The 27,092-nt window shown below is 38.9% G+C and overlaps 2 protein-coding genes and 1 long non-coding RNA gene across 5 annotated transcripts in view; 2 read left to right on the top strand and 1 right to left on the bottom strand.

Annotated features, from left to right (window-relative positions):
* The window catches only part of KNTC1 (kinetochore associated 1), a 31,096-nt gene extending 18,345 nt beyond the window's left edge, over positions 1 to 12,751 (bottom strand). For both annotated transcript variants that reach the window (XR_012058382.1, XM_072936083.1), the window contains exons 1-30: positions 12,496 to 12,751; positions 11,714 to 11,845; positions 11,464 to 11,584; positions 10,978 to 11,093; positions 10,595 to 10,667; positions 10,005 to 10,082; positions 9,853 to 9,887; positions 9,514 to 9,624; positions 8,467 to 8,560; positions 8,088 to 8,140; positions 7,717 to 7,829; positions 7,315 to 7,369; positions 6,901 to 6,999; positions 6,494 to 6,537; positions 6,326 to 6,391; positions 6,158 to 6,233; positions 5,856 to 5,981; positions 5,673 to 5,762; positions 5,062 to 5,127; positions 4,615 to 4,676; positions 4,103 to 4,214; positions 3,216 to 3,359; positions 2,939 to 2,995; positions 2,755 to 2,856; positions 2,408 to 2,524; positions 1,789 to 1,932; positions 1,425 to 1,523; positions 887 to 990; positions 665 to 770; positions 154 to 288 (exon numbers count right to left, since the gene is read on the bottom strand). Coding sequence is in view for 1 of the 2 variants with exons in the window: in XM_072936083.1 (XP_072792184.1) it covers positions 154 to 288; positions 665 to 770; positions 887 to 990; positions 1,425 to 1,523; positions 1,789 to 1,932; positions 2,408 to 2,524; positions 2,755 to 2,856; positions 2,939 to 2,995; positions 3,216 to 3,359; positions 4,103 to 4,214; positions 4,615 to 4,676; positions 5,062 to 5,127; positions 5,673 to 5,762; positions 5,856 to 5,981; positions 6,158 to 6,233; positions 6,326 to 6,391; positions 6,494 to 6,537; positions 6,901 to 6,999; positions 7,315 to 7,369; positions 7,717 to 7,829; positions 8,088 to 8,140; positions 8,467 to 8,560; positions 9,514 to 9,624; positions 9,853 to 9,887; positions 10,005 to 10,082; positions 10,595 to 10,667; positions 10,978 to 11,093; positions 11,464 to 11,584; positions 11,714 to 11,839 (2,724 nt within the window). In the remaining variant the exon portion in view is untranslated. The remainder of the gene's footprint in view (positions 1 to 153; positions 289 to 664; positions 771 to 886; positions 991 to 1,424; positions 1,524 to 1,788; positions 1,933 to 2,407; positions 2,525 to 2,754; positions 2,857 to 2,938; positions 2,996 to 3,215; positions 3,360 to 4,102; positions 4,215 to 4,614; positions 4,677 to 5,061; positions 5,128 to 5,672; positions 5,763 to 5,855; positions 5,982 to 6,157; positions 6,234 to 6,325; positions 6,392 to 6,493; positions 6,538 to 6,900; positions 7,000 to 7,314; positions 7,370 to 7,716; positions 7,830 to 8,087; positions 8,141 to 8,466; positions 8,561 to 9,513; positions 9,625 to 9,852; positions 9,888 to 10,004; positions 10,083 to 10,594; positions 10,668 to 10,977; positions 11,094 to 11,463; positions 11,585 to 11,713; positions 11,846 to 12,495) is intronic.
* RSRC2 (arginine and serine rich coiled-coil 2) lies at positions 12,751 to 26,826 on the top strand. 2 transcript variants are annotated; one of them, XM_072936111.1, is made up of 11 exons: positions 12,890 to 13,011; positions 15,503 to 15,659; positions 16,205 to 16,248; positions 17,149 to 17,226; positions 18,816 to 19,028; positions 19,964 to 20,107; positions 23,454 to 23,576; positions 23,673 to 23,752; positions 24,323 to 24,555; positions 25,774 to 25,863; positions 26,172 to 26,826. In XM_072936111.1, the coding sequence occupies exons 4-11, from the start codon at positions 17,219 to 17,221 to the stop codon at positions 26,349 to 26,351; spliced, it is 1,071 nt and encodes a 356-aa protein (XP_072792212.1). In that variant the 5' UTR covers positions 12,890 to 13,011; positions 15,503 to 15,659; positions 16,205 to 16,248; positions 17,149 to 17,218; the 3' UTR covers positions 26,352 to 26,826. The 2 variants fall into 2 exon arrangements, with proteins under 2 accessions (XP_012433454.1, XP_072792212.1); XM_012578000.5 differs by lacking the exon at positions 17,149 to 17,226 and having other exon boundaries at positions 12,751 to 13,011; positions 18,838 to 19,028.
* LOC121470754 (uncharacterized) lies at positions 20,114 to 23,324 on the top strand. Its single transcript, XR_005981957.2, has 2 exons — positions 20,114 to 21,281; positions 22,141 to 23,324. It is a non-coding gene; the product is annotated as an uncharacterized lncRNA (long non-coding RNA).
* Positions 26,827 to 27,092: the final 266 nt, after the last annotated feature.

Raw genomic sequence — 27,092 nt, forward strand, 5'->3', positions numbered from 1 at the left:
TTGCTGCTAAGGCAGTTAGGTGCCATATTAATAATTTGAATTAAAAATACTTATGCAAATTGCTTATAAGACTTCAGCAACTTGTCCCTGTTTTGTCAAGAGGCCTCAGTGTCTGTAAATTCCAGGATCAACTGCCATGAAGTATTTCCCTACCCTTCCTTTGTTAATCAGGCCCATCATCCTCAGAAAATAGACTTCTCCAGTGGGCAGCATGTAGGCTTCCACAATTTTCAAGGCATCCTCCAAGCAAGTAGGGGTATCTTGTTTGAGAATGTATCTGGCAAGCCTCTGTAAGAAGAAAAGAGAAATGGACTTTAGTTTGTTGATGTAAAGGATAACAAAGGAATTAGTCTATACACACTACTTTACCAATGGAATTGTTTAGTTTGTATCAAGCAAGTTACCTGGAAGCTTAAAACTTTTATCTAGAGAAAAGGTGACTGAAGTGCAACTGGGAGAAAACAGGGTTTGGGGACTGAATTAGCCTGGGAACTCTGAAAATTTGTCTGGTTCCTCAGGATATTTAGGAACTTCTCCAGAAAGATTAATGTCTTCTAATGAAGGGGAGATGTTAAAAAAAACCAACTCAAATGGTAAAAAAAAAAAAATCACCAAGTGCTGTTCACTGTGACCTTTAGAGAAATCTAAACTCTTGGTAACTTACCATTATCATCTGCTTGTCCTTTAAAAGATTGGTATCTCTTATCCCATAGGCTCTCAAAAGCTTCTTCATCTCCATCAGTCTGTAACTTTCCTGCAGTAACTTCACTCTGGGGACAAATTCAACCATCATTAATTCCTTTGCTACCCCCAGCTATGGTATTTAATCATCACATCAGACACACAGTATTTCCCCAGCCAAAGGCAGCCTGTGGATGCTGCTTACTTGACATGATTCATTTCCAGGTGCTGTTTGACCAGCTGCTCCACTGCTGCACTCCATGGCACCACAGCTCCATGCATTATCTGCAGGACTGCATCAAATTTCAGCTGCAAGAGGGACACAAACAGCTCACTTTTCAAAATAAGTTTCAAATAGTCCCTTGAAGTATTGTTCATGTGTGACTGATCCCTTTAGGGAAGTATTTTATTTCCTTGCCCAATCTTCACTTGCATAAAGGGCATTTATTGTCATCATATGATGTGTCAAGTTCAATTAGAAAATGCTTGCAGTCATTTATGACACTGTGGTTCCTTATTACAATTGGTGAGTTTTCCATGTGATGACATCCTAACTTCTAATTATGCTCTCAAAAAATATCACAGGGGAGATGATAAAATAGAATAAGAAGATAACATAATAACATACTATTTTCTCCTCATGGCACTCATTAAAAATGTACTCAGAGCATTATGTAAAAATCATGTTTTGCTCTGAACTGACGTGGTGAAGTCACTTGATGGCTTTCATGAAACATACTTACATCAGTGTCAGAGATGCAGCCAATGACAGCCGCTGCCTTGGCCTCCCAGGCAGTTTCAAACACTGAAATCGATCGTGTCCGACAGCGCTCCAGCAAATCCTGGGATTGGATAAAGGCGATCAGAACACTTGAAATCAGAAAAGATACTCTTATCTTATAATATGAACAAAAGTGTCAAGTTTTCTGGGCATTAAGGTATTGTTTAATAACTGTATTAGTAACTAGCATTAACTTCGTTGTCAGGAATAGGATTAATATAAAAGCTGGGCCTAAAATTCAGTTGTAAATTCAAATGTTCATCAGACTTGGTTTCTGCTTCCTGATGTTGAAATAGGTTTCTTCAAAAGGAAGAAAATATGGATACCTTGACATACTGTAGAAGAAGCTCATCTTTTTGTAGGTTGTGTTCACACAAGTAGGGTTTTATAAACTTCTCCAAAATTGATGGGACAAGCTCTGGTGCCAAAATTTTATCAAGCATGCGAAACACAATAGTGGTTGCATTTTCCTGGGCAGCAAGTGGGAAAAGGCCATGTTAGAACATCACACATGTCAGTGCAAGGCCATTTTCATCCCTGATCCATAATCCAACATCCAGAGGCCACTGAAATCAACTGAAAGATTTCCAGAGCAAGAATCCCCCTTTAGCTCAAATAAACCCTTTTATTTACAAAGCTTTTCTTGTTCAGTTGTACTTTCAATTTCTCTGTAGCCAAACCTTGTTCCACAGCAGATGATCTGTAATAACCTGCAAACCACAGAGTTTGAGCCACAGCTTCTCACAGTTTCTTAGGTTATACTTATTACTCAGTTGAAAGAAAATTTGTAACACAACTTCTCAAATAGTCTTAGCAGCTTATGAATGGAAAGTTAACCAACATCCATCAGGACTTTTTTTGTCTGACTTTAAATTATAAGCTATAAGATTCTTCTCGTTTGCAGAACAACCTGAAAAGCACTTTTTCAAGTGTCTGCAGTGTTACCTTTTCAAAATCACAGAATGTCAGTCTGCAGTTGTATTTTCTGTACAGATTTCTCAATTCTTGTAAATCATTTATCAGCTTCTTTAACCTCTGTATCTCTTCACAGTCACCACATCTCTGAAAGTGTGTTGAGAAGTGAAATGTTAGGAGATGAGACCATTAAGAGGCTGTCATCTACTTTTTTTATATCTTTAAACACAAGAAAATTGGAATTCTTTCCTTTCATGGAATTAAGTCAATCTCCACCAAACTCACCAGTGACATAATTATCTTCTGTCCAGCTCTAGCACACAATATCTGTTTGAAGTTTCTTAGTAGCTAATTTTTGTGTTTGTTACATTTCTTACCAAAGAAGTCCACTTGCCAAAAGCTGTCACTCCCAGTTCACCTTGATTTTTACTTGTAAAAAAAATCTCTGCCACTTGGAGTCCATTTTCAGGCCAGTTTGCCTGTCCAAAATAGTTGATATTAGCAAACCATATTATACATCTAGAAATACAAGATATGCCAAGTTTCTGCAGTGTGATTTACCTTGTCAGTTAATTCAAGGTTTCGAGCAGCTTGTTCCAGCCATTTTGCTAATATTTTCTGGAAAAAAATATAGTTATGAGTTATGTTATCTATCAAAGCAAAATTTGCCATTAGAAACTTCTTTCAAAAGAAATAATTTCAAATATAAATGCTAGGGAAAAGAATCCATTTCAAAGACAGAGGAACAAATTCCTGACATTCAGAGATCTGGAGGCTTGACAGTAAAATCATCTTAGTCTGACAAAATTGCAATTTGCAGTTCTTAAGTCAGTCTCACCTGTCCATCTGGCACAACCCTTCTTGAGAAGGGGATCACAAAATTTTTAAGCCAAGCACAAAGTTCCTCCATAGGAGCAGTGAAATGGATGGCATTGAGCAAATCCTTCAGCATTTTCTCATCAAAGCTGCTTTCAAAATCAGCCTAAAATATTAGACCAGAACAATTACAGATCTATGGAGTATATTGTTCATGTGATACTCTGTAAAGCTGTTTCAGTAATAAGAAGAGCCAGTAAATTCCACAAAGAGAAAATCTCAGTAGTCATAGACAGAAATTAAAGAAATTTCTGTTCAGTAAAACTAGAGAGTTCAGTAAAGCTCTGTTCAGTAAAACTAGAGTGTGGTCTTCTTAAAAAAAGACCCAATTGAAGGAATTTCTTTACCAATCACACTGTTCTATTACTTTCACACTCACTCTATAGTTCTGTTTTATTGAGAAAACAGACGTGGAACTGAAAGTCCTGCACTAAAAAATAAAATAACAGCACACACACACTATCTTAAATGTGTCATTCAGAGTAAGGAGTCTGTGTGATTATTTTTAAAGGATTTTAAGGTAGGCAGCAAACATCCACTTAATTCCAAGAGCTGTGATTGCAAGAAAGTGAGTGGAAGATTACAAGCACTGCAGAATAAATCAAACTGCCATGACTTAGAAATATGAATTCTGACATCAGAAATACCAGTTTATTCCTAAATCAATAAGAAGTTCAGCCTCCTAAGCATCCAAGTGAACAGGTAATCATTGTGGTAATTGATGAGATGCTGCCATGGACCTTTGCTTCTCTGAGGAGCTGTTTTGTAACAGCCTCTGTGAAATTAGGGTGGAAAATTGAAGAGATTTAACCCCTTCCATAAATCCCAGAGATGTCTGTGCCACCTCACCTGATGCCTAAGCCAGAGGTATTGAGCACAAGCCAAATTTCCTTCTTCCAGCTGAAAAACAATGATCTTGAACACATCCTCATTATTCAGGAATTCTGTCCAAGCAATGCCACTAAAAGTGAGGGGGAAGAGAAGCTTTGTTAAATGTGATTAACAAAGAAACTGGGGGGAGAACTTCAAAACCTTTCTACCTAGTGCTGGATGTTGGAAGAAACAACAGGAGTGGTACTTGTGTTTGTATAAAATCACAATCCCTCCTACAGATATTGAACAAAAAAACCCCAACTATTTAAGTGGATGTGCAACAGATAATTTATGTTTTCAATATATAAGATAACTCAACTTCTCTGCATTCTCCCTTCTCCACATCACAGAATGGGAAACTTCAGGCAAAGAAGGAAGATCTTGAAGTTTAATCAATTAATATTAAAAACCTAAAATAATCTTAATTTCAGTGGTACAGGCTTAACAATCACAATTAAATTTATTTTAAATCTTAAACACAAACAAACCTGAATTTCTCTATTCCAAAAGCTTCACAGAATGTTGTAAGCCTTGCCTGAGCTCTCAACACCTGAATGCAGATGAGATTTAAGGTTAATATCTGGCTGAACATATTGTTACATGACATGATTAAAGCATTGATTCTCCTTGAAGGCAGATGAGGCCAGTTTACAACAGGTCTAAACAAAATAAAATGGAAGTCCAAAAAGTACTTTAAGGAAGGTTCTGCCTTCAATTTATGGAGCATCTGAAACTGAATCTTTCTATGACTGAAGGAATGGCTTATTTCTGAATTTGTCGTTACTGTGATTCTCTTTCATACTATTAAATTTAATTTTGCTTAGATTTTTTAAAATTCAGCAGTAGTTTAGAGTTATAATTTGAATTTACAGTTTGTAAAACTCTACATTACAATTGTTTATATGATACTGCAGAGCCAAGAAATTTGTCCTTACCTCAGCTATGGATACTGGGGCCTCATCAGATGGTGGAGCACTGGTTCTATTGTCTTTCTTCAAAATCTGAAAAAGGGACATGAAAGGGTTTGGTTGACAACTCAGAACATGCAGACAGGACTGCGAGTGCAATAAAGATATGAGCAAGAAGTCAGGACTTCTGTAAATTGAGGTTTTACAATGTTAGATTGGATCTAATCTGATCCAATCTAATCTGGTTGGGTTTCTGCATGGATGGAGGATCAGACAGATAATGTGTATCTCTCTGGTTCTGTTTGATAAGACTAAAATAAAGAAAACAAAAAAAGATGACCTAATTTGAGTTTAGTTTGAAAATTAATATTTAAAAGGTACTAAAAAAACTGCTACTCAAAACTAAACCCCGCTTTGTGATACAAAATAAAACTGAACTGATTCTTGCCCTTGAGCAATACCAAGAACAAGATGGGATCAAGACTTGCTGCTTCTTCACGTCTGGTTACATAGGATTTATAATGCCTTTACTTTTGCCTTTGGAATGACTGTAACCAGTTTGTGCCCCTCTCAAGTTGTACAGAAGGGTGGAATAGAAGTTGAAGAGTAGAAGAAATAGAAACAAATAAACCCCTTACTCTGACTTTAGCATAATTCAGCATTTCTCGAGTGGTTTCATACAGTGGCCATGGAGCATTGATGCAGTAATTCACAACAAACTGGTTGTCCTGTTTGCATAAGGAAACAACTGAAATTAATTCCAAGATCCTTTATAATTTGAATTGCTTTAGTAGGGAGAGAGGGTAGAACTACAAACAAACCTGTATTTTTTGCAAATTTTCTTTGGCTTCATTGCCAAGAGCCAGCAAGTCTTCCTGGCCATAACTCCCAAGAGAAGCTGAAGCCATTTTCTCTAAAATAGTGTTTGCTTTTACTTTGTATACAAGCTGTTTAAAAAAATAATACAAGTATGGTGAGTTGTTTTATAAGGTAACATTCCACTGCCTTGGTAATATCTGTAATAATTTTAATACTTTCTATTTGACTATAGGGCAAGAATCTTACCATAGTTTCAGTTATACTCTTTAATCTCTAATGTGTTTATCATGAATGAACAACTCACCTCAACATCCAGTCCAAACTGAATAGCAAAATTCTCTGCTTCAGTGAATTTGTGTTTGTGCAGTAAACGACTTAGTCTGGGGATGAAATAAAATAAACCATTTCAATGTAAGTCCAGATATTAAAAAAATATATAATACAATGTGGTTTTTTTCACAGAAACAAGTACCTATTTTCTGGCAGGGCTTCAGTTAAACTTCTCATCACAACTATAGAAACTGGGTCTTCAGAGGGCCTGAGGATGAGAGGGAATTATATGAATTTATCAACTCTGTGTGGAAGTAACCTGCCATTTTTATATAATAATGAGCTAGTTACAAACAAAATATTATCTTACATCTGATGCTTTTCATGAATTCCTTCCAAGAAGTATATTGTATCCTGTAGAATGCAATGACAGAAACCATCACATGAAATGAATTTAATTCCAAATAAATCCAGAGCATTTTTCTATGCTAGAAGAACTAATTTCCCTTAGTTTTTAGGTGTAACAGGAGCAGGAATGACTGGCAGTGCTATTAAACAGTGCAAGAGACCTCAGACTAAATTTAAATAGTTCAGTTTGCTTCATAATAGGATATTTTTCTCCTCTGGGGACATCACTTAATCTTTTTTTGTATGGTTCCTGCACAGTTTCTAGCAGAAATTGGTTCTAACCTAACAAGAGTAACACAGTACCCTCTTTAATATTTACACATATTAAGACAACTATATTTCTTCAAAGAAAAAAAAATCAAAACCTACAGTGCAAATCACACTTTGAACAAGGGAAGAAACGGGAGACACTTCCAGAGAATAGAGCTGTTGCATAGTGGGCAATGCAAAAACCATTAGGCTTCTCATCTATTAAAAAAAAACAAGGGAGAAAACAAATAAGTCAGAATTGCTTTTTTTCCTCTTACACTAGTGAGAGTGATATTTGCAGAATCATTTCTGAATGCTTATGAAATTAGAGGGCAGTATTTGTAGGACATTTTATGGAATGCAGATTTCCAGTTTGAGGAAGTTTAATGAAGCTTCAGACGTTGCCTCCCTCTCTGTCTCTCCTCAGATTTCTCTGTGCCTCAAATATTTTGCCACCTCCACCCCTCTCCCCCCATTTTCCTATGAGAAAATGCATAATAATTAAGGAGCAGAACACAGAAAAGGAGATTATACCTGCTTGTCATCTGGCATTGTCATGACAATCAGTTTCACATTGGCAAGCCCTTGCCTAACGAATGAGAAAAAAGAAAGCAAAATTTGCTGTATGAATCTTAGGTTAAAACTGTGAAATATTTGTGTTTCTGTGTTTTAGAAAATTTTTATTCCATGACAAAAAAAAGCATTTAAAAATCCCTTTATATTTTAACTTTAGAACACTAGTTCTAAACACTTTAGAACAGTAGTTACATTTTTTCACACATTCTGTTTAATCTTAATTTTTAAGAAAAGTAATTTCTGACAAGGATATGATGTTTTGCACCAGCATCTGGGCCAAAATAATGAGATATTTCATAGAAATCACAGCACCAGACAGCTTTTCACTTCTCAGGACTGGTGCTGCAACACTTCACTTACCACGTGACTTGAGAGGAATCTGATTCAGTAGTGAGAAGAAATTCTTCAATATGTATCAAAGGCCAATCCCAAATTAGGGTGAGAGAATAAATATCCCATGTGCTTAAGATGTTCTAGATTAAAAAAAAAAAGCAACAGATATGAGTGCATATTTTCTTCATAGAAGACAGTTTTTGAGCAAAATATTACATTTTGTGGCTTAAATAATGAATAGGAGTAGAATTAAAAAAAAAAAAAACAGCACAGGAAGATCAAGATGCTCTTGATATAAGCACCTTCATTTTACAGAAACTTCACTTTAAACCTTCAAAAATGTGTTTATAAGCTGGTTCAAGAACATAGTAAAGTGAAGATCAAATCATTACCCATACCTCTGTATCCAAAACAAACAGCTGATTGTCAAGGACTTGAAGTTTTGCAGCACCTAAAAAATATTAATACTCACATAAATTCATTATTTTTCTTGAGATATGTAAAAACATATTCAAATACACAGCCAAGTATTGGAAAACTCGTGGTTAAACCTCATGGAGCTTCCTAGGACTGTGCAAAGTTTAGCTTAAAGTGAATAGTGATTTATGTAATTAAGTTAAACTGCAATTTTGAAGCCAAAATTTGGCTGTACCTTTACAAACATGTTCTGTTTGGTACATGTGAATTTATTAAGAACAATGAAATAACTGAAAATTAGTACATTCTGCAATTAAATAAGAAATCTGCACTTGTCTATAAAGAGATAAACTTCTTTACCTTGGATCAGACTTGAATCAGCAAAACTTTGAGCAGACACCAGGGCACTGGTGGGGTCCACCTCCCATTTGGAGAGCACGTAATCCCCTTTACCCTGTGAGGAAAGGCAAAGCAAAATGGGGTTAGACAGGAGATATTTGACCACTGACATGTCTGTTTTTACCATTGATCTTGAACTTGGAAATCTGCAAACCTAAGTTTAACTTTATTCCTCTACTGATGTTCAGAAAAATACAATGATTTCTTGATTTTTAATTTAACCTTTTCCCCTTCTCCTTTCAAGACCCACCTTTGCTACAGTGATTGTTACACTCAGCAGTTTTTGGCTCTTTATAAAGCAGTATTTCAAAATACCCACTTTTCATTCTCACAGAACTTAAAAGCTGAATGAAATTACTCTGGGCCTACTGAGGAAAATTCCACTGAATTCAATAGGCTTCAAAAAATAAACTCAGAGAACCTGTTTGCAGTCCCAAATTACATTTTAAAGCAAGTCTATATTTTAATTTCTTTATTATTTGCTGTGGATATTCTCAGTTCAGTCAGAGACATAAAGAGACATTTCTACCAGCCTGGGCCTGGGAAGGAGTTGGAAAAGAATGTTAATAATTCACCATCTCTCTTGTTGTTCACATTGTTTATAGATATGTTCTGCCACCATGCATCATTGAGAGCACACCAATGGTGGGAGATGTTTTTACTTTAAGACCAGTGAAATTAGTCTGCACTATGTTCCCTATAAATAGAGTGGTGCATTTGAAATAAATCTGTTTTTCTTCTTGCCTTCTAAACTGGAGTTGTTCAACAGCGACACATCACAACAAAGTAATTTTGGAAATGACAGCAGGTATTTCCTTTTGAGAAAAACTATGGATATGCTGCACAAGTGACAATCTTTAAATTGACAGTGAAGGAAATGAAAGGCAAAACAGTGCAAAAAGCTTATGAGCTGCTTTTACAAGCAGCTGGAGAGAAATTTCATTGCAGATCCAAAAATGTCATCATTGATCACATGAAAATTGTTCTGATCACATTCTTAGTGCTTACCCCAATTATCAAATGGATTTTGTTCACTGAGCTGCTGATGACAAAATCCTGACAGCCCAGGCTGTGATGCTCTCCCGTGGCAATGAAAGTTGTCTTTATCTGTCCTTGTAACTTGTGGGTGGGAGAGAAGAGATGTCCACAAATGGGGAAGTAAAAGAGTTATTTATAGAACCAGTAAATAAAATTTCTGCTCATTTCTAAATGAGCAGGAAAAGCAACAATCACAGCTGTGAGGGGGAAGAAATGGACTCGTAAATAGCCAATGGAACATTCACAGCAAAGTTTGGTTACAAACCCTGCACTTTTAACAATTTTGCTAGTTTTGCAGGTGTTTCTTACTTGCTTTGCTGTAGTCATATCCATCTTCTCAATGGCTAAATATTAAAAAAAAAATCAGTGTTAAATAAAATTTTTCAAAACTTTAAAAAGGCACAAAGAAAGTTTTTGAATACAAGTCTCTCTGTTCCAGTGAAATTCCAAGCTTATCCTACCTTCCTGTATTTTTCCAAGAGGGACACACATAATGCAGAAGCATCCATTGCTTGTGAGAATGAACATGTGATGAACACCTAAAAAAACCCAACAGAAATATTTCAAACAGAAGTATTCAAGAGCAAGTAAAGAGAAGACTTGCTTGTAAACAGGACAGTGAAATAACTGACCCCAAACAATCTTCTGACCAATAGATTAGAGTATTTTAAACAAAAATATTGTCATTTCCAACTAGGAGCAGAATAATATATTCTATTGTGACAGAACAAGGCTGGGAGCTTATAGAACAGAACTACTGAACTCTGATAGAAGAAGAGAAGGAATTCTTCCTTTTTTAAGCATTTTCATATGTTTATCATAATCTCAAAAGAAAAAGTTCTGAATGCTTGTTTCCTATGGCATTTGTAAAATAATTAATGAGATAAAGAATCTTCTATAACTTTTCTTTGCATTATGCATATAAAATTAACTTTTCTTTATGCTTTTCTGTATTATTTATGTTGTAATCTCTTTCCCTGAGAGCTATTAAAGGGGAACAAAATCACAAAAATTCAGACAAAGGGGAGAAAAAAAATCATTCACTTCTTACCTGCATCTGCATTATCTTTAACAAAAAAGAGATCTAAGTAAGTCTTTTCACTTGTAGATTGTTCAACCAAAATCTAAAATAGAAACAGCATAAAGGCTATTATTCTGTATTTCACTAAAAAAAATTGAAATACTGATCATCAATTCAAACTTTAAACTTTTGTTTTATGAAGGTTCTTATTTATGCATGCCATTCCTAAATAGATTTTCCTTATTCATTACTCATGGGAACAGAAGTGCCCATTTCACCTGTTTAGTTAGAATATGTGGTCAAAGAGACAAGGATGTTTAAACTTTGGTATTTGGAAAAATGATTTTAAAAAACCTCAAGAAAGTCTGAGAACAAAACATTCTCAGTAAAATTAAATAGAAAAGTTACTGTACCTTTGTTAGCAAGGTTTGTTTTGATGGGATGTGGATAAGATGTAAACTGCCACTTCTCTCACCAACCACAAGGAATTGTTTGTCTTGACACATGTCCACTACATCCACATTAGTATCTGAAAAGTTTCATGGCAAAATACCAGATATTAAGATCTGGGTTTTATGAATAAATATTAACACAAGAATTGGACAACACAGTGTCCCAGATTTCTTCAAAACAAGTTATTCTGACTAAATGAAATATGGGAAGAGTCCTACAGGGAGTGGTTTTGGTATCCATTATTCCCATTTCAGTGAGAACTTAGAAAGGATTCTAATTACATTGTACTGAAATAGTCCATTGTTTTCAGAAGCCAAAATCACTTTTTATTACTTAGGTACTTGGAGTAATGCTTCCCTTTACAGGTTAGTCAGACAGTTCATATGCTTTCCTGTACAAACCCAGGTATTTTAAAAGCCAGTGGAATTCCAAAGGAAAGGACTCACCAAACTGAATGTGCATCAGAAGAGACAGCCCAGTGCTGTCCAGAAGTGCCACAGATCTGTCCACAACAACAACGCTGCCATCCCTGGAGCTGCGTGCATGGAGCTGAGGGTTCCCAGAGACCTGGGAAGGGAAAGGTTGTTTCACACAGGAATACTCCAGAAACATGACAAAGGAGCCCAGGTAATTATTAGACAAAAAAAAAAAAGACAAATTAATCAAAGACAAAAGCACAGCTTTGATGTGTTGTACCTTCTCTGAAGATGAGATTTGCAGCAGTGTATCCACCTGGTACAAGGCAGTGCCACACTCCTGGCCCAGCCCCACCGGGAGCTGCCCGGTGTCCTCGTTCAGCAGCAGCTCGATCTCGTTCCACATCTTTGCCTGGGATAAACATTGCAGGAACACCGTGTAGGGCAGAAAACTCTACAAAGTTACGTGGCTACAGGTAAGTCATTAGTTTTGTTACTGTATGGGGACACTGTGCCAGGAGGAAGGGCTGGGAGGATAAACAGCTCGTTTAAAGCCAAGTGAGCAGTGTGGATCCCGGCCTGGCTGAAGGCAGCTTGGGGAGAACAGATTTCGCCAACTAAATTCACTGCCAGTGCTCCCCACCATGCTGTGAACACCCCCTGCCCACAGGAACACGGATTCCCTGCCCTCAGGGACCCTCCATCCCTCTCCTGGTGACAAACCCCAGCCCACAGGGACCACCTGCTCACAGGGACCCCCATCCCTGCCCTCAGGGAACCAGTGCCCCTGACAGGAGGGACAAACGCATGTCCACAGGAACCCCAATCCCTCACCGGTGACATCCCTATTTTCAGAGGGACCTCTGCTCACATGGTCTGCCCGATCCCCTCACCAGTGACACTCCCGAGTCCTCAGGGACCCCCGATCACCCTCACGGGTGACATTCCCATGCCCCGGGAACTCCAGATCCCCTCAGCGGTGACACTCCCGAGCCCTCGGGGACCCCCAATCCCCTCATAGATGACACTCCCGAGCCCTCAGGGACCCCCAGCTCCTCTCACCGGTGACACTCCCGAGCCCTCAGGGACCCCCAGCTCCTCTCACCGGTGACACTCCCGAGCCCTCAGGGACCCCCAGCTCTTCTCACCGGTGACACTCCCGAGCCCTCAGGGACCCCCGATCCCCTCACAGGTGACACTCCCGAGCCCTCAGGGACCCCCAGCTCTTCTCACCGGTGACACTCCCGAGCCCTCAGGGACCCCCAGCTCCTCTCAGCGGTGACACTCCCGAGCCCTCAGGGACCCCCAGCTCCTCTCACCGCGCCCCCTCAGCGCTCCCGGATTTCAATTTGGCGGGAGCTCAACGGGTCGCGGCTGCAGCCAAACCTCCGCGAAGGCGAAGGCGCCTCCGCGGCCCATAAGGCCCCGCGCTCCCCCGCGCTCCCCCCGGCGCCACATCCGGGCACCCGCAGTGAGGGCGGGCGGGGCCGCGCGATCGCTGTGGCCGTGCAGCCGAGGGAGGTCGAGCCCTGCGAGGACATTGCTGAGGGGCGGCGGCCTGGGCGCTCGGTCATGGTGGTGAGCGGCGGTCGCTGCCGGGTTTTGGGGCGAGGGTGGCGGGGAAGGGGCTGTGGGGGGCAGAGCCGGGGAGGGCCCGGCCGGGGGCCGTGTGCGCGGAGGCACAAAATGGCGCCCGCCGCGCCTTGGGCTGCGGCGCCATGATGGGCTCGGGGAGGGGCGGCCGCGCTGCGCCCACCGCTTCAATCCCCGGCTCCAGAAGTTTCTGTTTCGTTCCTCGGGGCTTGGGGAGAGGAGAAGATTCCGTGGGACTGAGCCCTGGTGGATCCATGGCTTTGGGGGGAAGTGCTGTGGTCGTATTGGTATTTCTCATGGGGACTGTGGGGCGAAGCTTCCCTGTGAGGGGAGCGACCTGGTGTCTGTGCCATGCTAAATTTTCGTTTCTCTCATTTTCTTCGCCCATTTTCTTTGTGCTTGGTCACAGGTTTTTGTTTTTTTGTTTTGTTTTTTGTTTTTTGGGTTTTTTTAACTCGCTCCCATCCTGCTTTTTGTGGTTAATATCGATGGGAAACGCCTCTGCTGTAGTTACCACTGGCCCCTCATGTTCAAACAGGGCCTAAATGGATTTATTATCGCTGAAAAGAAATTGTGATCTGGTAACGTACAAAGATATTTTGCCTCTGATTGTGTTGAAGAATCAGTAAGAGTTATCAAAGAGTTAACTTGATGTGGTTAATTTTTTCAAAAGTTGTTAAACAGTTTTGAGTGCAAAAAAAATCGCAAAACCAACAAACAAGCAGGGCTGGAAAGTGATAAAACTCTTTAAAGCTGACTTTAAGCATTTTGCGGTGTCTAATCTGGTAGTTCAAGTTCTTGTCTTGAAAGTTTGATCAGTGGTTAAACAGAGCCAAGGGGACTTTAAGCTTCTGGAGAAAATTAATTATTTTTTAATAATTTTCTTTATTTTTTGTTATAACTTACACCGTTAAGAGTAAGGTATATTTTTCTGTAAAAGGACTTTAATTATGTACTTTGGTTTTGCACTTAGATTAAAAATACTACTACTATATTTAGAAGTTCCTATAAATTGTAGGTGAGGGCCTTATTTAAGGTAAGGCTGAGCCTGGTGCCAGTCTGAGAACTGAGAACAATCTCAGTGAATTCTGTCAGGTTTTTAATTGCTGTTTTTTTCTGTAGGGCAGAGATTTCCCTCAGGTGCAGAGCACAAGGACACTAGTGAGCAGCACTGTGTAAATAATGAGATTGGTAGCCTTGGAAATTGTGGCAGTGGGCTCAGTTTCACTTGGATAGTGTGTTTTAAATCCCACCTGATTTACGCTCGTAGCTGGTATTCTCATTCTTCTCAAGTAACCTCAAAATGTAAACTGTAGTAGCTGAAATAGAAATCCAGATATTTACCTGTAGTGTGTCATGAAGAAAGTCTGCTATTAGCCCACGGGATATATAATATATAATGTCTCTTGTGTTTTAAGACAAAGTAGCTGCTTTGTTTTCAAAGCAATGGATATAAGTGAGCATTTGAGAGGTTTTCCTGTTTTGTTGAGTTGGGAAACCATTCTGCCACTTGCAGCTGGTGGAAAACTGCAAGTTCGAGTCCTCTGTTACATTAAATTGTCTTTCTGAATAGTAATTCTGGGCCAAATAATGTCCTTAGTGACATCTTCTGCAGCCCCACGTTAACCAGAACGTTTGATTATGGAGATAAAAGCAGTGAAGCTCTAAAATCATTACTGAGAGCACATTCACCTTCTCAGTGTGTGCCTTTTACTCTCTTTCAGTGCATTGTACACCAGTTGTACTCATTTACCTCTCACACATTGAGTCACAGAGTATCTTGATTTCACAAAACCAGTTTTTGGATTTAATCTTCCTAGATCAAGGTTTAGAAGGAGTGGAGGGAACATCTTGGTTTTCATTGTCTGGTAAAAATGTGATCTTGGAACAGGTGTAAGTGACCTGTGTGTGGTCCCCTACAAATAAATCTTTTTACAGAGATGCTGTTGAGGTGTTTCTTCATTCCAGAGTGAACTGTCTAACACAGTGCACCTTCTTGCATTTTCCTTCAAAGTTCATTCCGTGCTTCAGAACTTTGGGAATTCTGTGCTGTGCCTCAGTAATGCCCAGACTGTCACTCAGATCTGTTGAGACAGCATTGACCTTAAGTAATCCTGGTCATGGAAATGCTAAAAAGCGATTGACCTACAAACACCATTTAGAGAAAACTGCCTCAGAGTCTAGTGTTACTGAAACTCTCGGAAGTACATGGAAAAAGTACAGTTTAATGTAGTAAGAGAGCAAAGTGTGAACTTTACATAAGTTCTCTTTATTAAAAAGTTGAAAAATAATTTTCAGTTACACAGTTCACTGCAAGTCTATAAAACTATTGCCTAAGGGTGAATACAGCATGGGCTTAACAAAAAAAAAAAAAAAATCAGCTATATCTTCAGAGGAAGCATGAGGTAAATTGTTTTTTTTTCTTGCTTTTCAGTCCTGAGCTTCTGTTTCTGAATAATTCTGTCCTCATTTGTAGGGTAGTGATACAGAACGAGATGGGGTAGTCCCAGAAAAATCCTCTCCAGAAAGAGAGAAGAAAAAGGAACAATCAGATGCCTCCAGTTCTCCCAGAACATCAAAGCATCATTATTCGAGATCACGCTCGCGGTCAAGGGAAAGAAGGCGGAAGTCAGGTATGGACTAGATGGGAGCAAATTGCTTGTGGAGCTGAATTCTCTCAGAAGCAATTTTGGGGAAAATAGACAGACTTAGCCCTAGTAACTTGTTAGAATTGGGGAAAAAAATGGATCTACTGACCTTTGGGGTGTATCCTAAATATTGAAATTGTTGAAGAAAAGGGTCTTATCTGTATTGAGGGGATCAGGGAGGGGGGATATGGTCAGACCACACCAAACAGGAAACTGTCCCATTTTGTTTCACTTTATTAAATAAGCATAGACTGGGATACTTTTGCATAGTTGTAACAAGAATAAGGTTACCTGGCAGAAGAACATGATTGGAGTGTGATGTGGGTTAGTTTTTCACTGCCAGAGCTTAAATAAATGCAAAGCACTGGGACTAAGGCCAGAGATTGCTTTCTGCAGTAGATACACATATAGTGCTGTTGTTTTTTAAATCTTGACTTTAAGGGATGGAATATTTGAAAGGGGCTAGAAGGATTATAGCCAGGTAATCTCCTCTTTATCTTGGTAAATGACAGTAAATGTTTCTTCTCCAGATACTGAAGGAAGAAAACACAGAAGCCGGAGCAGAAGCAAAGAGGTAATTAACACTTTGTAGCGTTTAGGTAATTGTATATCTTAAAAAGTATCTTATAGTAATGCACATATGTGTAAACTTATATAAATGACTTTATGGTAAGTACAAGAAATTGAGAACTTTAAGCTTAAAACTGGATATGGAGAGCCTTTCATAGTGAAGCATGATTGCAGCCATCATGTTGACAAGGTAATAGTTTTATAGAAAATGCTTTCAGAAACTAGTAACTTAATTTCTTTCTTTTTTTTTTTTTTTTTAATTTTTGTGGAAACATCCAAATGAGAGAGTTCATGTGGAGAAGTAGAATGGTGTTCTTGATCACTTTTACAGAGCTTCCATTATCCAAAAGCCTTGGGTGGCCTTGTTCCTGGTCAGTTTTCAGGACTTTGAATAATACATACCTGTCTGCTTAGGTGTATTAAAAGTAATTTGCCATCGGACTGAGCTCTGTTTATTGCATCCTTTAATTGTGAAGGCTGTCATAGCTTGACAAGCAAGCTGAATCAGCTGGAAATGTGACAGTAGCAGCAAAAAATTCAGAGGGCTGTCTCTTAAAATAAATTAATAAGTGTGTGTGTGAATATATAGAGGAGTGAGAAGAGACAGCATCAATAATGCCTTAAAAATAACTGGCTCACACACCGGAGAAGAGCTGAAACAGGCAAACCAGGAACATCAAAATAGTCATAAAGAAGGTTAAGCCATGTGGGGCAATAGGCTGGAACAGATAAGGCACTTTATAACCTCAAACCTGGGTCAGGAACTTCTCCTTCCCTCATTCCAATGGAAGCTCTGTTAAAAAAAAAAAAAAAGAGGAAAGAAAAATCTAGGCGAGTTTTTGTGAAATTGAATAATATATTGTTTAGCTCACATGATAACATTTCTATAATAAATCATACTCAGCGTGCTAATGCGCGAAGAGACTGAACTGAAGACGCTGCAGACTCAGATAGCAAAATTATAAGCCTACTTCATGATAAGGTAACTATTAGTCATTCAAACTCATATTTCCCTTAAAAATATCTTAAATCCGTTATGGGATATAATGGTGGTTTTATTACTAAGTGTGTGTCTGGAAAATGTGATTAAAAAAATTCTAAGACTCTCTTTAATTATTAAAAAAAAAAGGTGTTTAAAATCCTGTTCAGTGCTTTGCCAGGCTGTTGGATCTAATCTTACACAATTAGCAGCTTTTAAGTTTTGCAGAGTGAACAGATGATAAATGATCTCCCACAGTAGATGTACTGTTGTCATTCATTTGCAAGATTAAGCTCTTGTCTGTAGACTAAATGCTGAATATCAGTAATTCTTCTTAGTATGTATGTGAGTACAATTTATATATATATACACTTAAAATTACTGTCCAGGTAACCTCAGATGTAAGAACTGATTATTAAAGGAGCTAAGAATAAAATACTGTGAAAGCAGGAAAATTATCTAATATTCTTGCTTACTTGAAGAACAATAATCAAACCTATTTAGAAATGGATACATATGAATAAAGTATTAAACTTGGGCAAATGGGTAAAAACCAATTATAGAATCCTCTCCAGACTCATTTGAGAGAGAGCTCTGATGGAAGAAAAGGTTTTATGAGTAGCTAACATATTTAGATAAGCAAGAAAACCAAACAACTTCTGAATAATTGGGATTTATCTAGAATGAATATATCGTGCTTGGTTTGTGACTTGAGCAGAACATTATTTAAACATAAGACTTAAGTGGGCTGTGCTTTTATGCTAGAAAAGTTTCAAAACACACTGGGTATATTAAGAAAGCGCGTTGATGTCACAACTTAGTCTCTAAGGAAAGTACTGGCAAAAATCAGGCCTGACCTTGCTAATATTTTTGGCATTGCAGCTATAAAAAGGAATCTTTTTTTTTTTTTGAGAGGCACTGCAGGAAGGAATTGCGGTATAGTGGAGCAGCATATCTGTAATTTAAAACTACTGTGGGAAGTCTGAGTGATACATGTTCATTTGAAATACTAAAAATGGGATGTTAGCCATGTAAATTATCACTTTGCTTTGTAAAAACTGTTGGAAGTTACTGAAGAGAGTTTTGCTCTAGAAAATAATTACCTAATGATGACTAGAAGCTTTTTGGTTCTAAAAGCAAAATAGTTTGTCTGGAACAACGTGTGGATTTTAGTAGCTTTCTACATGGAAGACTCAGGCAAATATTAAATAATCACTACAACTGTGTTTATGTATATATATGCCTATTCATTAATTGCCAGGTTCTTTAAGATGGGTACTTAAGTGTTGGAATGGAGACAGTAACTGAAAATGACAGGTTTTTTTGTTATAATGCTGTGAGTCTTATATGGAAGCATTGTAAAGATACCTGGATGGATACCTTAAAAATCCTTTCTAGACAGTGGGAGGAGGGAAAAGGGGGAAGAATGATAGTGTGCATTTACAACTTTGGGTAGTTGGTGGCATTAGGTAAAGCAGCCGTGGCTCATGATTGAGTCACACTCCTAAGGTTACTAATGTTGCATCACAACTTAGCATTTTTACCTTCTGATACCCATACTAACTCTCTTTGTTGCACTATTTTCCTGAAAGAACCAACTTCTTCTTAAAACAGGCAAGAAGACATGAATCCAAAGAGAAGTCCTCCAAGAAGCACAAATCTGAAGATCACAATGACAAAGAGCATTCTTCTGACAAGGGAAGAGATAGCCTAAATTCATCTGAAAATGGTGAGGAGAGGCATAAACGCAAAGAGAGAAAGTCATCCAGAGGGAGGAGTCATTCCAGATCCAGGTCTCGGGAAAGGTAAGTTATTGCATGTGATTATTGTGTAAGTGCATTTCCAAAAGCTATGTTTGGAATTATTGTAGAGTTCTGTTCCTGACCTAGTGTAAAGCATCAGTTTATATTGCATGTTTCAGTTTTCACTGGGTAGTGCATTTGTAGATAGTTATTTTGCTGACTACCTTGAAATAAAAATACAAAATTGCACTAAGGCTTTATATAGGGATGTAGCTCACATTTATAATTGGTATAGAAAATAGTAGAGTATTAAATGTACCTTATTGTTAGTGACAGGAAAGCAAATACATCTTACAGTGAAATGGCTCTTTACCTCCTAAATCATAAGCTTCCTCAGAGGGAGTGCTGGCCAATCCTCCTTGCCTGGTAGCCCGCCCAGCATGTTCTGAGGGTAGGAAAATTGCCTGGGACAAGCAGGCTGCTGCCAGCAGAGCTTCTCCCTTTGTAGCTGAGGGATGTGCAACACACAGGGTAGCGAGGAACAAACTTTGGCTAATGACAGGCTGAGGGACTGGATGTGACTCATAGGCTGCAACTTGGGCACCTCTTCCCAAAGGTCTCAGAATACCATGGAGAGGAGCAGGGTTGTGTTGCCTTGCATTTAAGGCTCCTGCATCAGAGTAGTTTGGCTTTGTATTTGTTTTAAAGTGTACACTTTAATGAACAACTAAAAATAGCAGTGTTGATGAGTATGGTTATTTACAGAAACTCTGCAGCTCATTTGTGGCTTGTGGTGGGTTCGGTTCCTTTTCCATTTCATCCTTTAGACCTACAGCTTAACCTGTTCTAGGCATTGAGCATTTCCACGTGTAGTTTGTAGTCTCCCCACTCTGCCTGATGTGTTTTGCCCTGTGGTGATGAATCCATGTGTAAGTCCTTAAGCACAAACTGCATTTGAGCACAAGAACATGTGTAAGAATTTGGGGCGTGTGTTTCAGACGTCATCGTAGTAGAAGTCGTGATAGGAAAAAATCCCGATCCCGCAGCAGAGAGAGAAAGCGACGGATCAGATCTCGCTCTAGATCAAGATCTAGACACAGACATAGAAGCAGAAGTAAAAGCAGAACTAGGAGCAGAAGCAGGTAAGTGTTACCTTCCATATACGTGGTGATGTTTGATTGGACATTCTGTGGTGGGCTGATGTGATGGGTTTACCAGTTTGTGACTGTCCAGTGCAGTTAAATGTGTTTGGCTTTTTCTCGTCTGTACTGAGAGTGGGTTCAGGATGGGGCGGTTTGCTTGGTCTTACAGAAACATTTGTCCTTGGCAGCTGAAGCATCAAGCTCTTGGCTTTTCATAGTCTCACTTCTTGTTAGCAATAGTATTTAAGTGAAAAGAAGTGTAGAATAAGATACAGGTGACTCTTTCCTGTGTTTGATACAATAGTAGTGTGGTTGGCATACTGCTGTATTTATCCCTTCAGTTTGTGTACATAAGGTAAAAGGAAGGTTTAATTGGGAATCACTGGCTATCAGAGCAGATACACAGATCAGAAGCTAATTCTGATAAGCTCCACAAAGTCAACGTAATTTTTTCTGTGAAGTGGCAATTGGTGTGGTGTTAGGATAAATGTTGGTTCAGATGGGTTATTTCTGATATGAATGTACTCTTCAGTGTTAGTGATTACCAGCTCCTCTTTGCCAAGTGCAGCTTGAGAATATTTATCACATTAGTTTTTCTCCCCGAGTGCTTTGATTTCTTCCTTAAATTCTAGAAGCAATTGATCCAGACCCATACTGGCTTGGTCTGGGTCTGTTAGACAGAGTTGAGATTCCATACCTCACCTGGGATATGCTGGATTTGCCATTTTCATCACTGTATAGAAGTTAATGTTTTTCAATACTGATAATGTATTCAGTATTTTGGTGTAAAGTCTCTGTGTATCATCTTTGCATTCTTAATGCCCTGTAGGATTTTCTCAATGGTGAAGCTGAAATTCAACTTAATGATTGCTACAGATGTTTTGTTGAAAGTAGTTTGAAAGAAAATCAGTGTCCCTGCAGAGCTGCTAGAAAGTGTTGACTGTTCCAGTTCTCTTAATAGTATTTTCATGAGAATATTTTTAATTGTTCTATGACTGGTTATGACTACTCAGCATTACAGTGGAACATTGGAGTCTTAACCATCACAGTCGTGTAAGGCTACAACACCCTTTGTGAAAGTGTTCAGAAGACTTACCTTTCTGAAGAAGTAGTTGAATTACGTGGTTTGTGTCATGTTTTTGACATGCACTTTTCTACCAAACATTGAGCTGGGGTGAGTAGAGCTGGGTCTGCAGTTGGTACAGTTACTTGCATTTAATGGATGGTATTTAAGCTGCATTCAGCATGTTGTGCAAGGCTTCAGCTCCCCATTTTTTCCATTTACTGTATATAATGTGCTGTGTTTAAAAGTCACTTTGAACATTGTGTGTAATGACTCCATGAAAACTTCATGTCCAAGAATAGATTTTGGCTTCTGCAGTGGAATTCAAATTACCTGAAACAGAACATCGAATGTGGGAAGAAAGACTAAAGGATAATCATAGCTTAGGCATTTCTCCAACTGGGAACAGGCCTTGTGGGATGCTGGTGGACGTACTGCAAGAATCCTTTTAAGTTATGTTTTTGTCTCACAAATCCTGGAGAATGGAAGTAAATGAGGCATAAGGTTTTTTTTATCTGGAACTAGAACACTTCATCAAGTTCAGGGCTCAGGCAAAGCCTGGAAAAGATGACTTATGGGGCAGTCATCAAGGCAAACTCTGCACAAGCCAGATAAATGTGATGTGGAAATCTACCCTGTTAAAACTCACCTGTGAAAGGAATTCCCTCATGCCTAACATGCAGTTTTTGTTGTGTTGCAGTGAGCAGGCTGTGAGAGAAGCATTTGTAAACAGCAGAGCTTGACCTTCTCTTGATGTTTGCATAATCTCAAGCTCAGAGTTTCAGGGGATTTATTCTCATGGGCATTTAAAGCAATTTTTTGGTTTGTGAGGGCATAAAACCTCCTGACAGTTCTTCAGTGTTTTGGCTCTGATTAAATGCTAGGTGGAAAACGTGACAGCAACTGCTTGTTTCAAATGGAAATACTTCAGTACAAAAGCTCAAATATTTATTTCCTTGATGTTTACCAGTGCAATAAAGCATCACAGACCAAAGACAAGACCAAACAGCAATAGTCAGCACGGGAAAAATGAAGGTATCTTTGAAACAGGCATTACATCTTATCTCAAGAATGCAGATCTGTCACTTCCCAGTGCCTGAATCTGCATCTTGTCATCTTCTCTGAAAAGATAAGTCTTGCCTCCTTTGTATTCTACCAGATTTGTCATGTAAACAAGGATCTTTTTATAGCTTCAGTCTGCATTTCATGGTGTTTGTAGATGCTGTCCAGGTTGCAAACAGAAGAAAGAGAATATCTGAATGCCATGGAAAGTGGCTGTTGTCAAGTTAGCCATTAGCTAGCTGTTGCCCCAAATGAGTGATAGTAACATTTAAGTTAAAAAAATTACAGAAACACCTTTGTGCATATCAAATTACTGGTTATGGCAGATCTGGGAAGTGTGAGTGATAGCTCCTGTGATTTAACCTTTGTTGAGCCTTCTTTGTTTGAAACACCAGTGTCAGAGGCTTAAACTGGGATAAACCCATGTCTCTTGTACTGCAGATATTGATGATCCTGGCACAGAGAACTGCTGCTACTAGCACTTTTTATATAAAGTGTTTTGGGTAGCTGTTGTTTAGATAGGATTAGATGCAGATGTCCTAAAAATATCTCTTGCTTGGAAGGAGGTGGGGAGAAGGTTAGTGAAGAAGAGTTGAACTGATTGTTTTGGTATTCTGCTTAAAAATACATTTTTTCTTTTCAGATGGTCAGGCTCCAGGTGATTCATATTCAGGGTTCTTTACCCATAAGAAACACAAGACAAATCACATGTTCAGCTTAGTAGAGTCCCTCAAAGCACATTTAGGGAAGAGGATACAGAGGGGAGAGTAATAGTAATTTCCTGAAGTACTATTCCACTTCTTAAATGGGGCCTCTTCAAAATGCTTCCTATTTACATAATTACAGTGCTTTGAGGTCTCTTATGGTTTAAAAACATTCTTCTAGCTTGACTCATTCAAGTTCTCTTGCAATTTTTATGAGAAATTAGATGATTTTCCTTCGGATTTAGAATCTCTAGAGCAGATCTATTTGTTCTGAACCCTGAGTATGAGAGAGTAAATGAATACCCAGAATTGCACATTCTGTTACAGCTGGAAATCTTCAGTTTTAGCTCTGTGTTCTTACAAGGCGACTGTTGCAGTATAAACTCTCTGAAAGCTTTTCTTGAGAGCTCCAAATGAATAATAAAGCAAATTTCCAAAGCTGTGATCAAATACTTTATGAAATATTAAGCTGCATGTGTACCTTCATTGTTTTACCAACTGTTAAATTTGGTTACAGAGAGCGAAAGAAAAGAATTGAAAAGCCCCGAAGGTTCAGCAGGAGCCACAGCCGGAGTCCGAGCCCGCCACCTTTCCGGGGACGAAACACAGCTATGGATGCACAGGAAGCCTTAGCCAGAAGGTCAGAAATTGTGGTGATTTTAGTGATAGGTGATGTGAATAAGCTCCTAATGTTGATTTTGCATGTCTAAATATTTTTATTTTCATGTATCTCTAGGCTGGAAAGAGCAAAGAAATTACAAGAGCAGAGAGAGAAGGAAATGGTGGAAAAACAGAAGCAACAGGAAATGGCTGCAGGTAGTGCATGTGTATTAAGTGAATTCCTCCTGAGCATTAGTATAAGTGGAAGATAGATTAGAATTATGTTACAGGAGTGTTGCAGTCTTACCCAGCAGATGGGCAGGTTGTCTTTATGGAATTGTTAATAAGAAAACCACCAAGAGCTAGAAAACGTTAAAAAAACTCAAAACTAAAAATAAGAAACAAAACCCCAACAAAAATGATTGAGATTTCTTCTTACTTGCTGAGTGTACAAAAAAAGTGTATGTTGGGCTGTTAAATTATTTCCTGATGGTCATTGGGCTGCTGTTTGCTCAGGGCTATTTAGAACCACAAGCTGCATTAGTTTCACTTGTAGTTTCTGGTTTACTAAAACTCCTGAAGACATGTTCCTTAGCTGAGAAATCACATGTATTTTATCATTCATTTGTTACCTGTGCACTTCCAACTTCTATTAAAAGGAAGTGTTTGAGGGGTTTGGCTTTTTTGTTTGGCTCTGGGGCAGGTTGGTGGTTGGGTTTTGTGTGTGTGTTGGGGTGTTTTCCCAAAGTCCAAAGTTCTTTCTGGCAAGTTCCCTTTGTTCCTCAGCGGCCGCAGCCACGGGAGGCTCTGTCATCAACGTCGCTGCTCTGCTGGCCTCGGGGACACAAGTGACCCCTCAGATCGCCATGGCAGCTCAGATGGCAGCGCTCCAGGCCAAGGCACTGGCAGAGACTGGCATAGCTGTGCCCAGCTATTACAACCCAGCAGCAGTGAACCCCATGAAATTTGCTGAGCAAGAGAAAAAGCGGAAGATGCTTTGGCAAGGCAAAAAGGAAGGGGTAATGTTGGCTTTTCTTTCCTTCATGAACTTATTTTGGAATATCTTGCACTCAGTTTAAGCATGCTGATGAATGTTATTTCCAGCTTTTAGCTCTTAGCAAGTTTTAATATCAGCCTGAAATAAAACTTCATTAAAACTAGGAGTAGGGCTTTGATGATCTTTGTGGGTCCCTTCTAAGAAAGAATATTCTGTGATTTAGGAGTGAAAGGACTAAGATAATTAGTCCTTCAGTGATAAATAGTTTTGACACAAGACTCAGGGAAACCCTGAATGTCATCAAGCTTTAGAGGTATAGTTGGATCTTTATGTTATTTTTGTGAGTTTACCGACAGCTTGCAACTAAACAAATGCAGATGGTCTCCCTTTACTGGGAAGGCATGGCTGAGGTATAGAATGTATAACCTCTCTGGGACTATGGAGATTTCTCATGTGATGGTTGTGTTTTCTCCAGTTGCAAATTTCAAAGGCAAGTCTGTTGACCTTGCTGGTAACTTTTCAGGAGCAGAGAAATGCAATATTAACCTTAACAAAAGTCATAAATTACAAATAAGCTTTCAGGCTTTTGTGCTCTGTCAAATGCCTTTGCAATTAGTGAAGTAAGAAAGGCATCTGTGGCAGTTGCTTTTTCAGAAAGTTGCTGGATTTCAGTAGAGCTTTTGCCTGCTGATACTGTGGAAAAATGGCCACTTTAATATTTGTATTTTTGTCTTCTGTTCCTCTGGTTATAGAGGTGTTTGTTAGGCTGGTTTCCATCTTGCAGCAGTTACACAACAAGCTCCCTTACCTTTACAGGCTGTTCCATAAGATGTGAAAAACAAACCAGTTTCCATGGCAAAGGTGGGAGACAAAAGGGAGGGCAGGAGAGCCCTGCATGCTCTCTGAGCAGTTCTTCCTGAATTGTGCTGTATATTGATGAATTGCAATAAACAAATTCATTTTTCCATCATTTACTTCAAATTTGAATTCCAGCCAGGCTTCCAGACCTTTGGAAATGCCAAAGGAAGGAACATATATGTGTTTTGAGCATCATGGTTAGGAAGGCTTCCCTCACAAAGAGCTCCTGTGAGGGTGCTGCAGGAGGAATGTCAGACTTGGAAACCTTTTACTTCCAGCTCTGGTACAGAATGGGTTTGTCTTCAGTACTGCTCTGTTGTGCTATTAATGGAATCTTATGTAAAAAGGTGACACTTTCTTTTTTTTTTTTTTTTTTGAACAGGATAAATCACAATCTGCAGAAATATGGGAAAAACTAAATTTTGGAAACAAGGACCAAAATGTTAAATTCAGAAAACTGATGGGCATTAAGGTAAAGCATTCTGAATATGTAATTAAGTTTATAAATTGATTTCACTTTTTATTTTACTGTACCTTAGCCAGTAAAGATTTTAAGTTAATCTGATGTAGTTAAGAGCTTTTAAGTATTTATTAAGCTCAAAAGCAGCATCTAAAGCTGAACTTAATTAAAAAATCAACTGGGTGGAGGCCTGTGTGTTTCTTGAGAGACAAGATCTGCACTTGAATGTTGCAGCAATAAACCAAATAGTTCAATTCTTACTCTTACAAGAATTTGTGAACCTCACTTGCCCAGAGATGATGTTTGTGTTGTGTTTCCAGAGTGAGGACGAAGCTGGCTGCAGCTCCGTGGATGAGGAGAGTTACAAAACACTGAAGCAGCAGGAGGAGGTGTTCAGAAATCTGGATGCACAGTATGAAATGGCGAGATCACAGACTCACACGCAAAGAGGAATGGGATTGGGGTTCACATCTTCCATGCGAGGAATGGATGCAGTTTGAAAAATGAAAAAACAAACAAAAAAGGCTGTTTTGAATTTTGAGACTGTGGAAGGTTCTTGTTCACATGTTGGGTCCTTGTTCACCAAAAAGCTAGCACTCTAGCTTGCATGGGTGTTGCATTGACTTTAATTTATTGAAAAATACAATTTTTTTGTAAATATCAGATTAGTGATACTGGTGTTAGTGTTGTAATCAGGTTATACCCACGTCCATTAAACTTGACAGAAATAGAGGAGGACAGTATTTTTTAGTTAAAGTTCTACTTTTCAAACTGAGCAGCAGATGGGAAGAACTCATACATGGATATTTCGTGTCCACTGTCTTGTGTACTTTTGTACTTTAACCTTGTACAGTTATTTTCAATTCTTGAAACATGAAAGAAACATTGTGTAGATGTTATTTAGCGGTCTGGGCCAATAGGCACATAATCCAGTGCAAAAAAACTGGTTAATAATAAAGACTTTTTTTTCTCTAAGGTCATATAGTAATTTGTCCTTCGGGCCAAACTCCCATAAACCACTTAGGAGAAGGGAAAACTTAAGGATGTTGAAGTAGGATTTGCCTAAAATTCTGCAGTGAGGGGCCTTGCTGGAGATACCCTATTTCAAATACTTCTGGCCTGCACGGTGCTGCTGCCGCATCTCTCTGCGCCGCTCACCCTTTCTCAGAAGAGGAAGAAAAACTCAAGAAGCAGGAGCGCGCCTTCCATTGCGAGTACAACAAGCGCTGAGGCGATTGCCG

Source organism: Taeniopygia guttata, chromosome 15 (genome assembly GCF_048771995.1).
Source record: "Taeniopygia guttata chromosome 15, bTaeGut7.mat, whole genome shotgun sequence".
Classification (NCBI taxonomy): Eukaryota; Metazoa; Chordata; class Aves; order Passeriformes; family Estrildidae; genus Taeniopygia; species Taeniopygia guttata.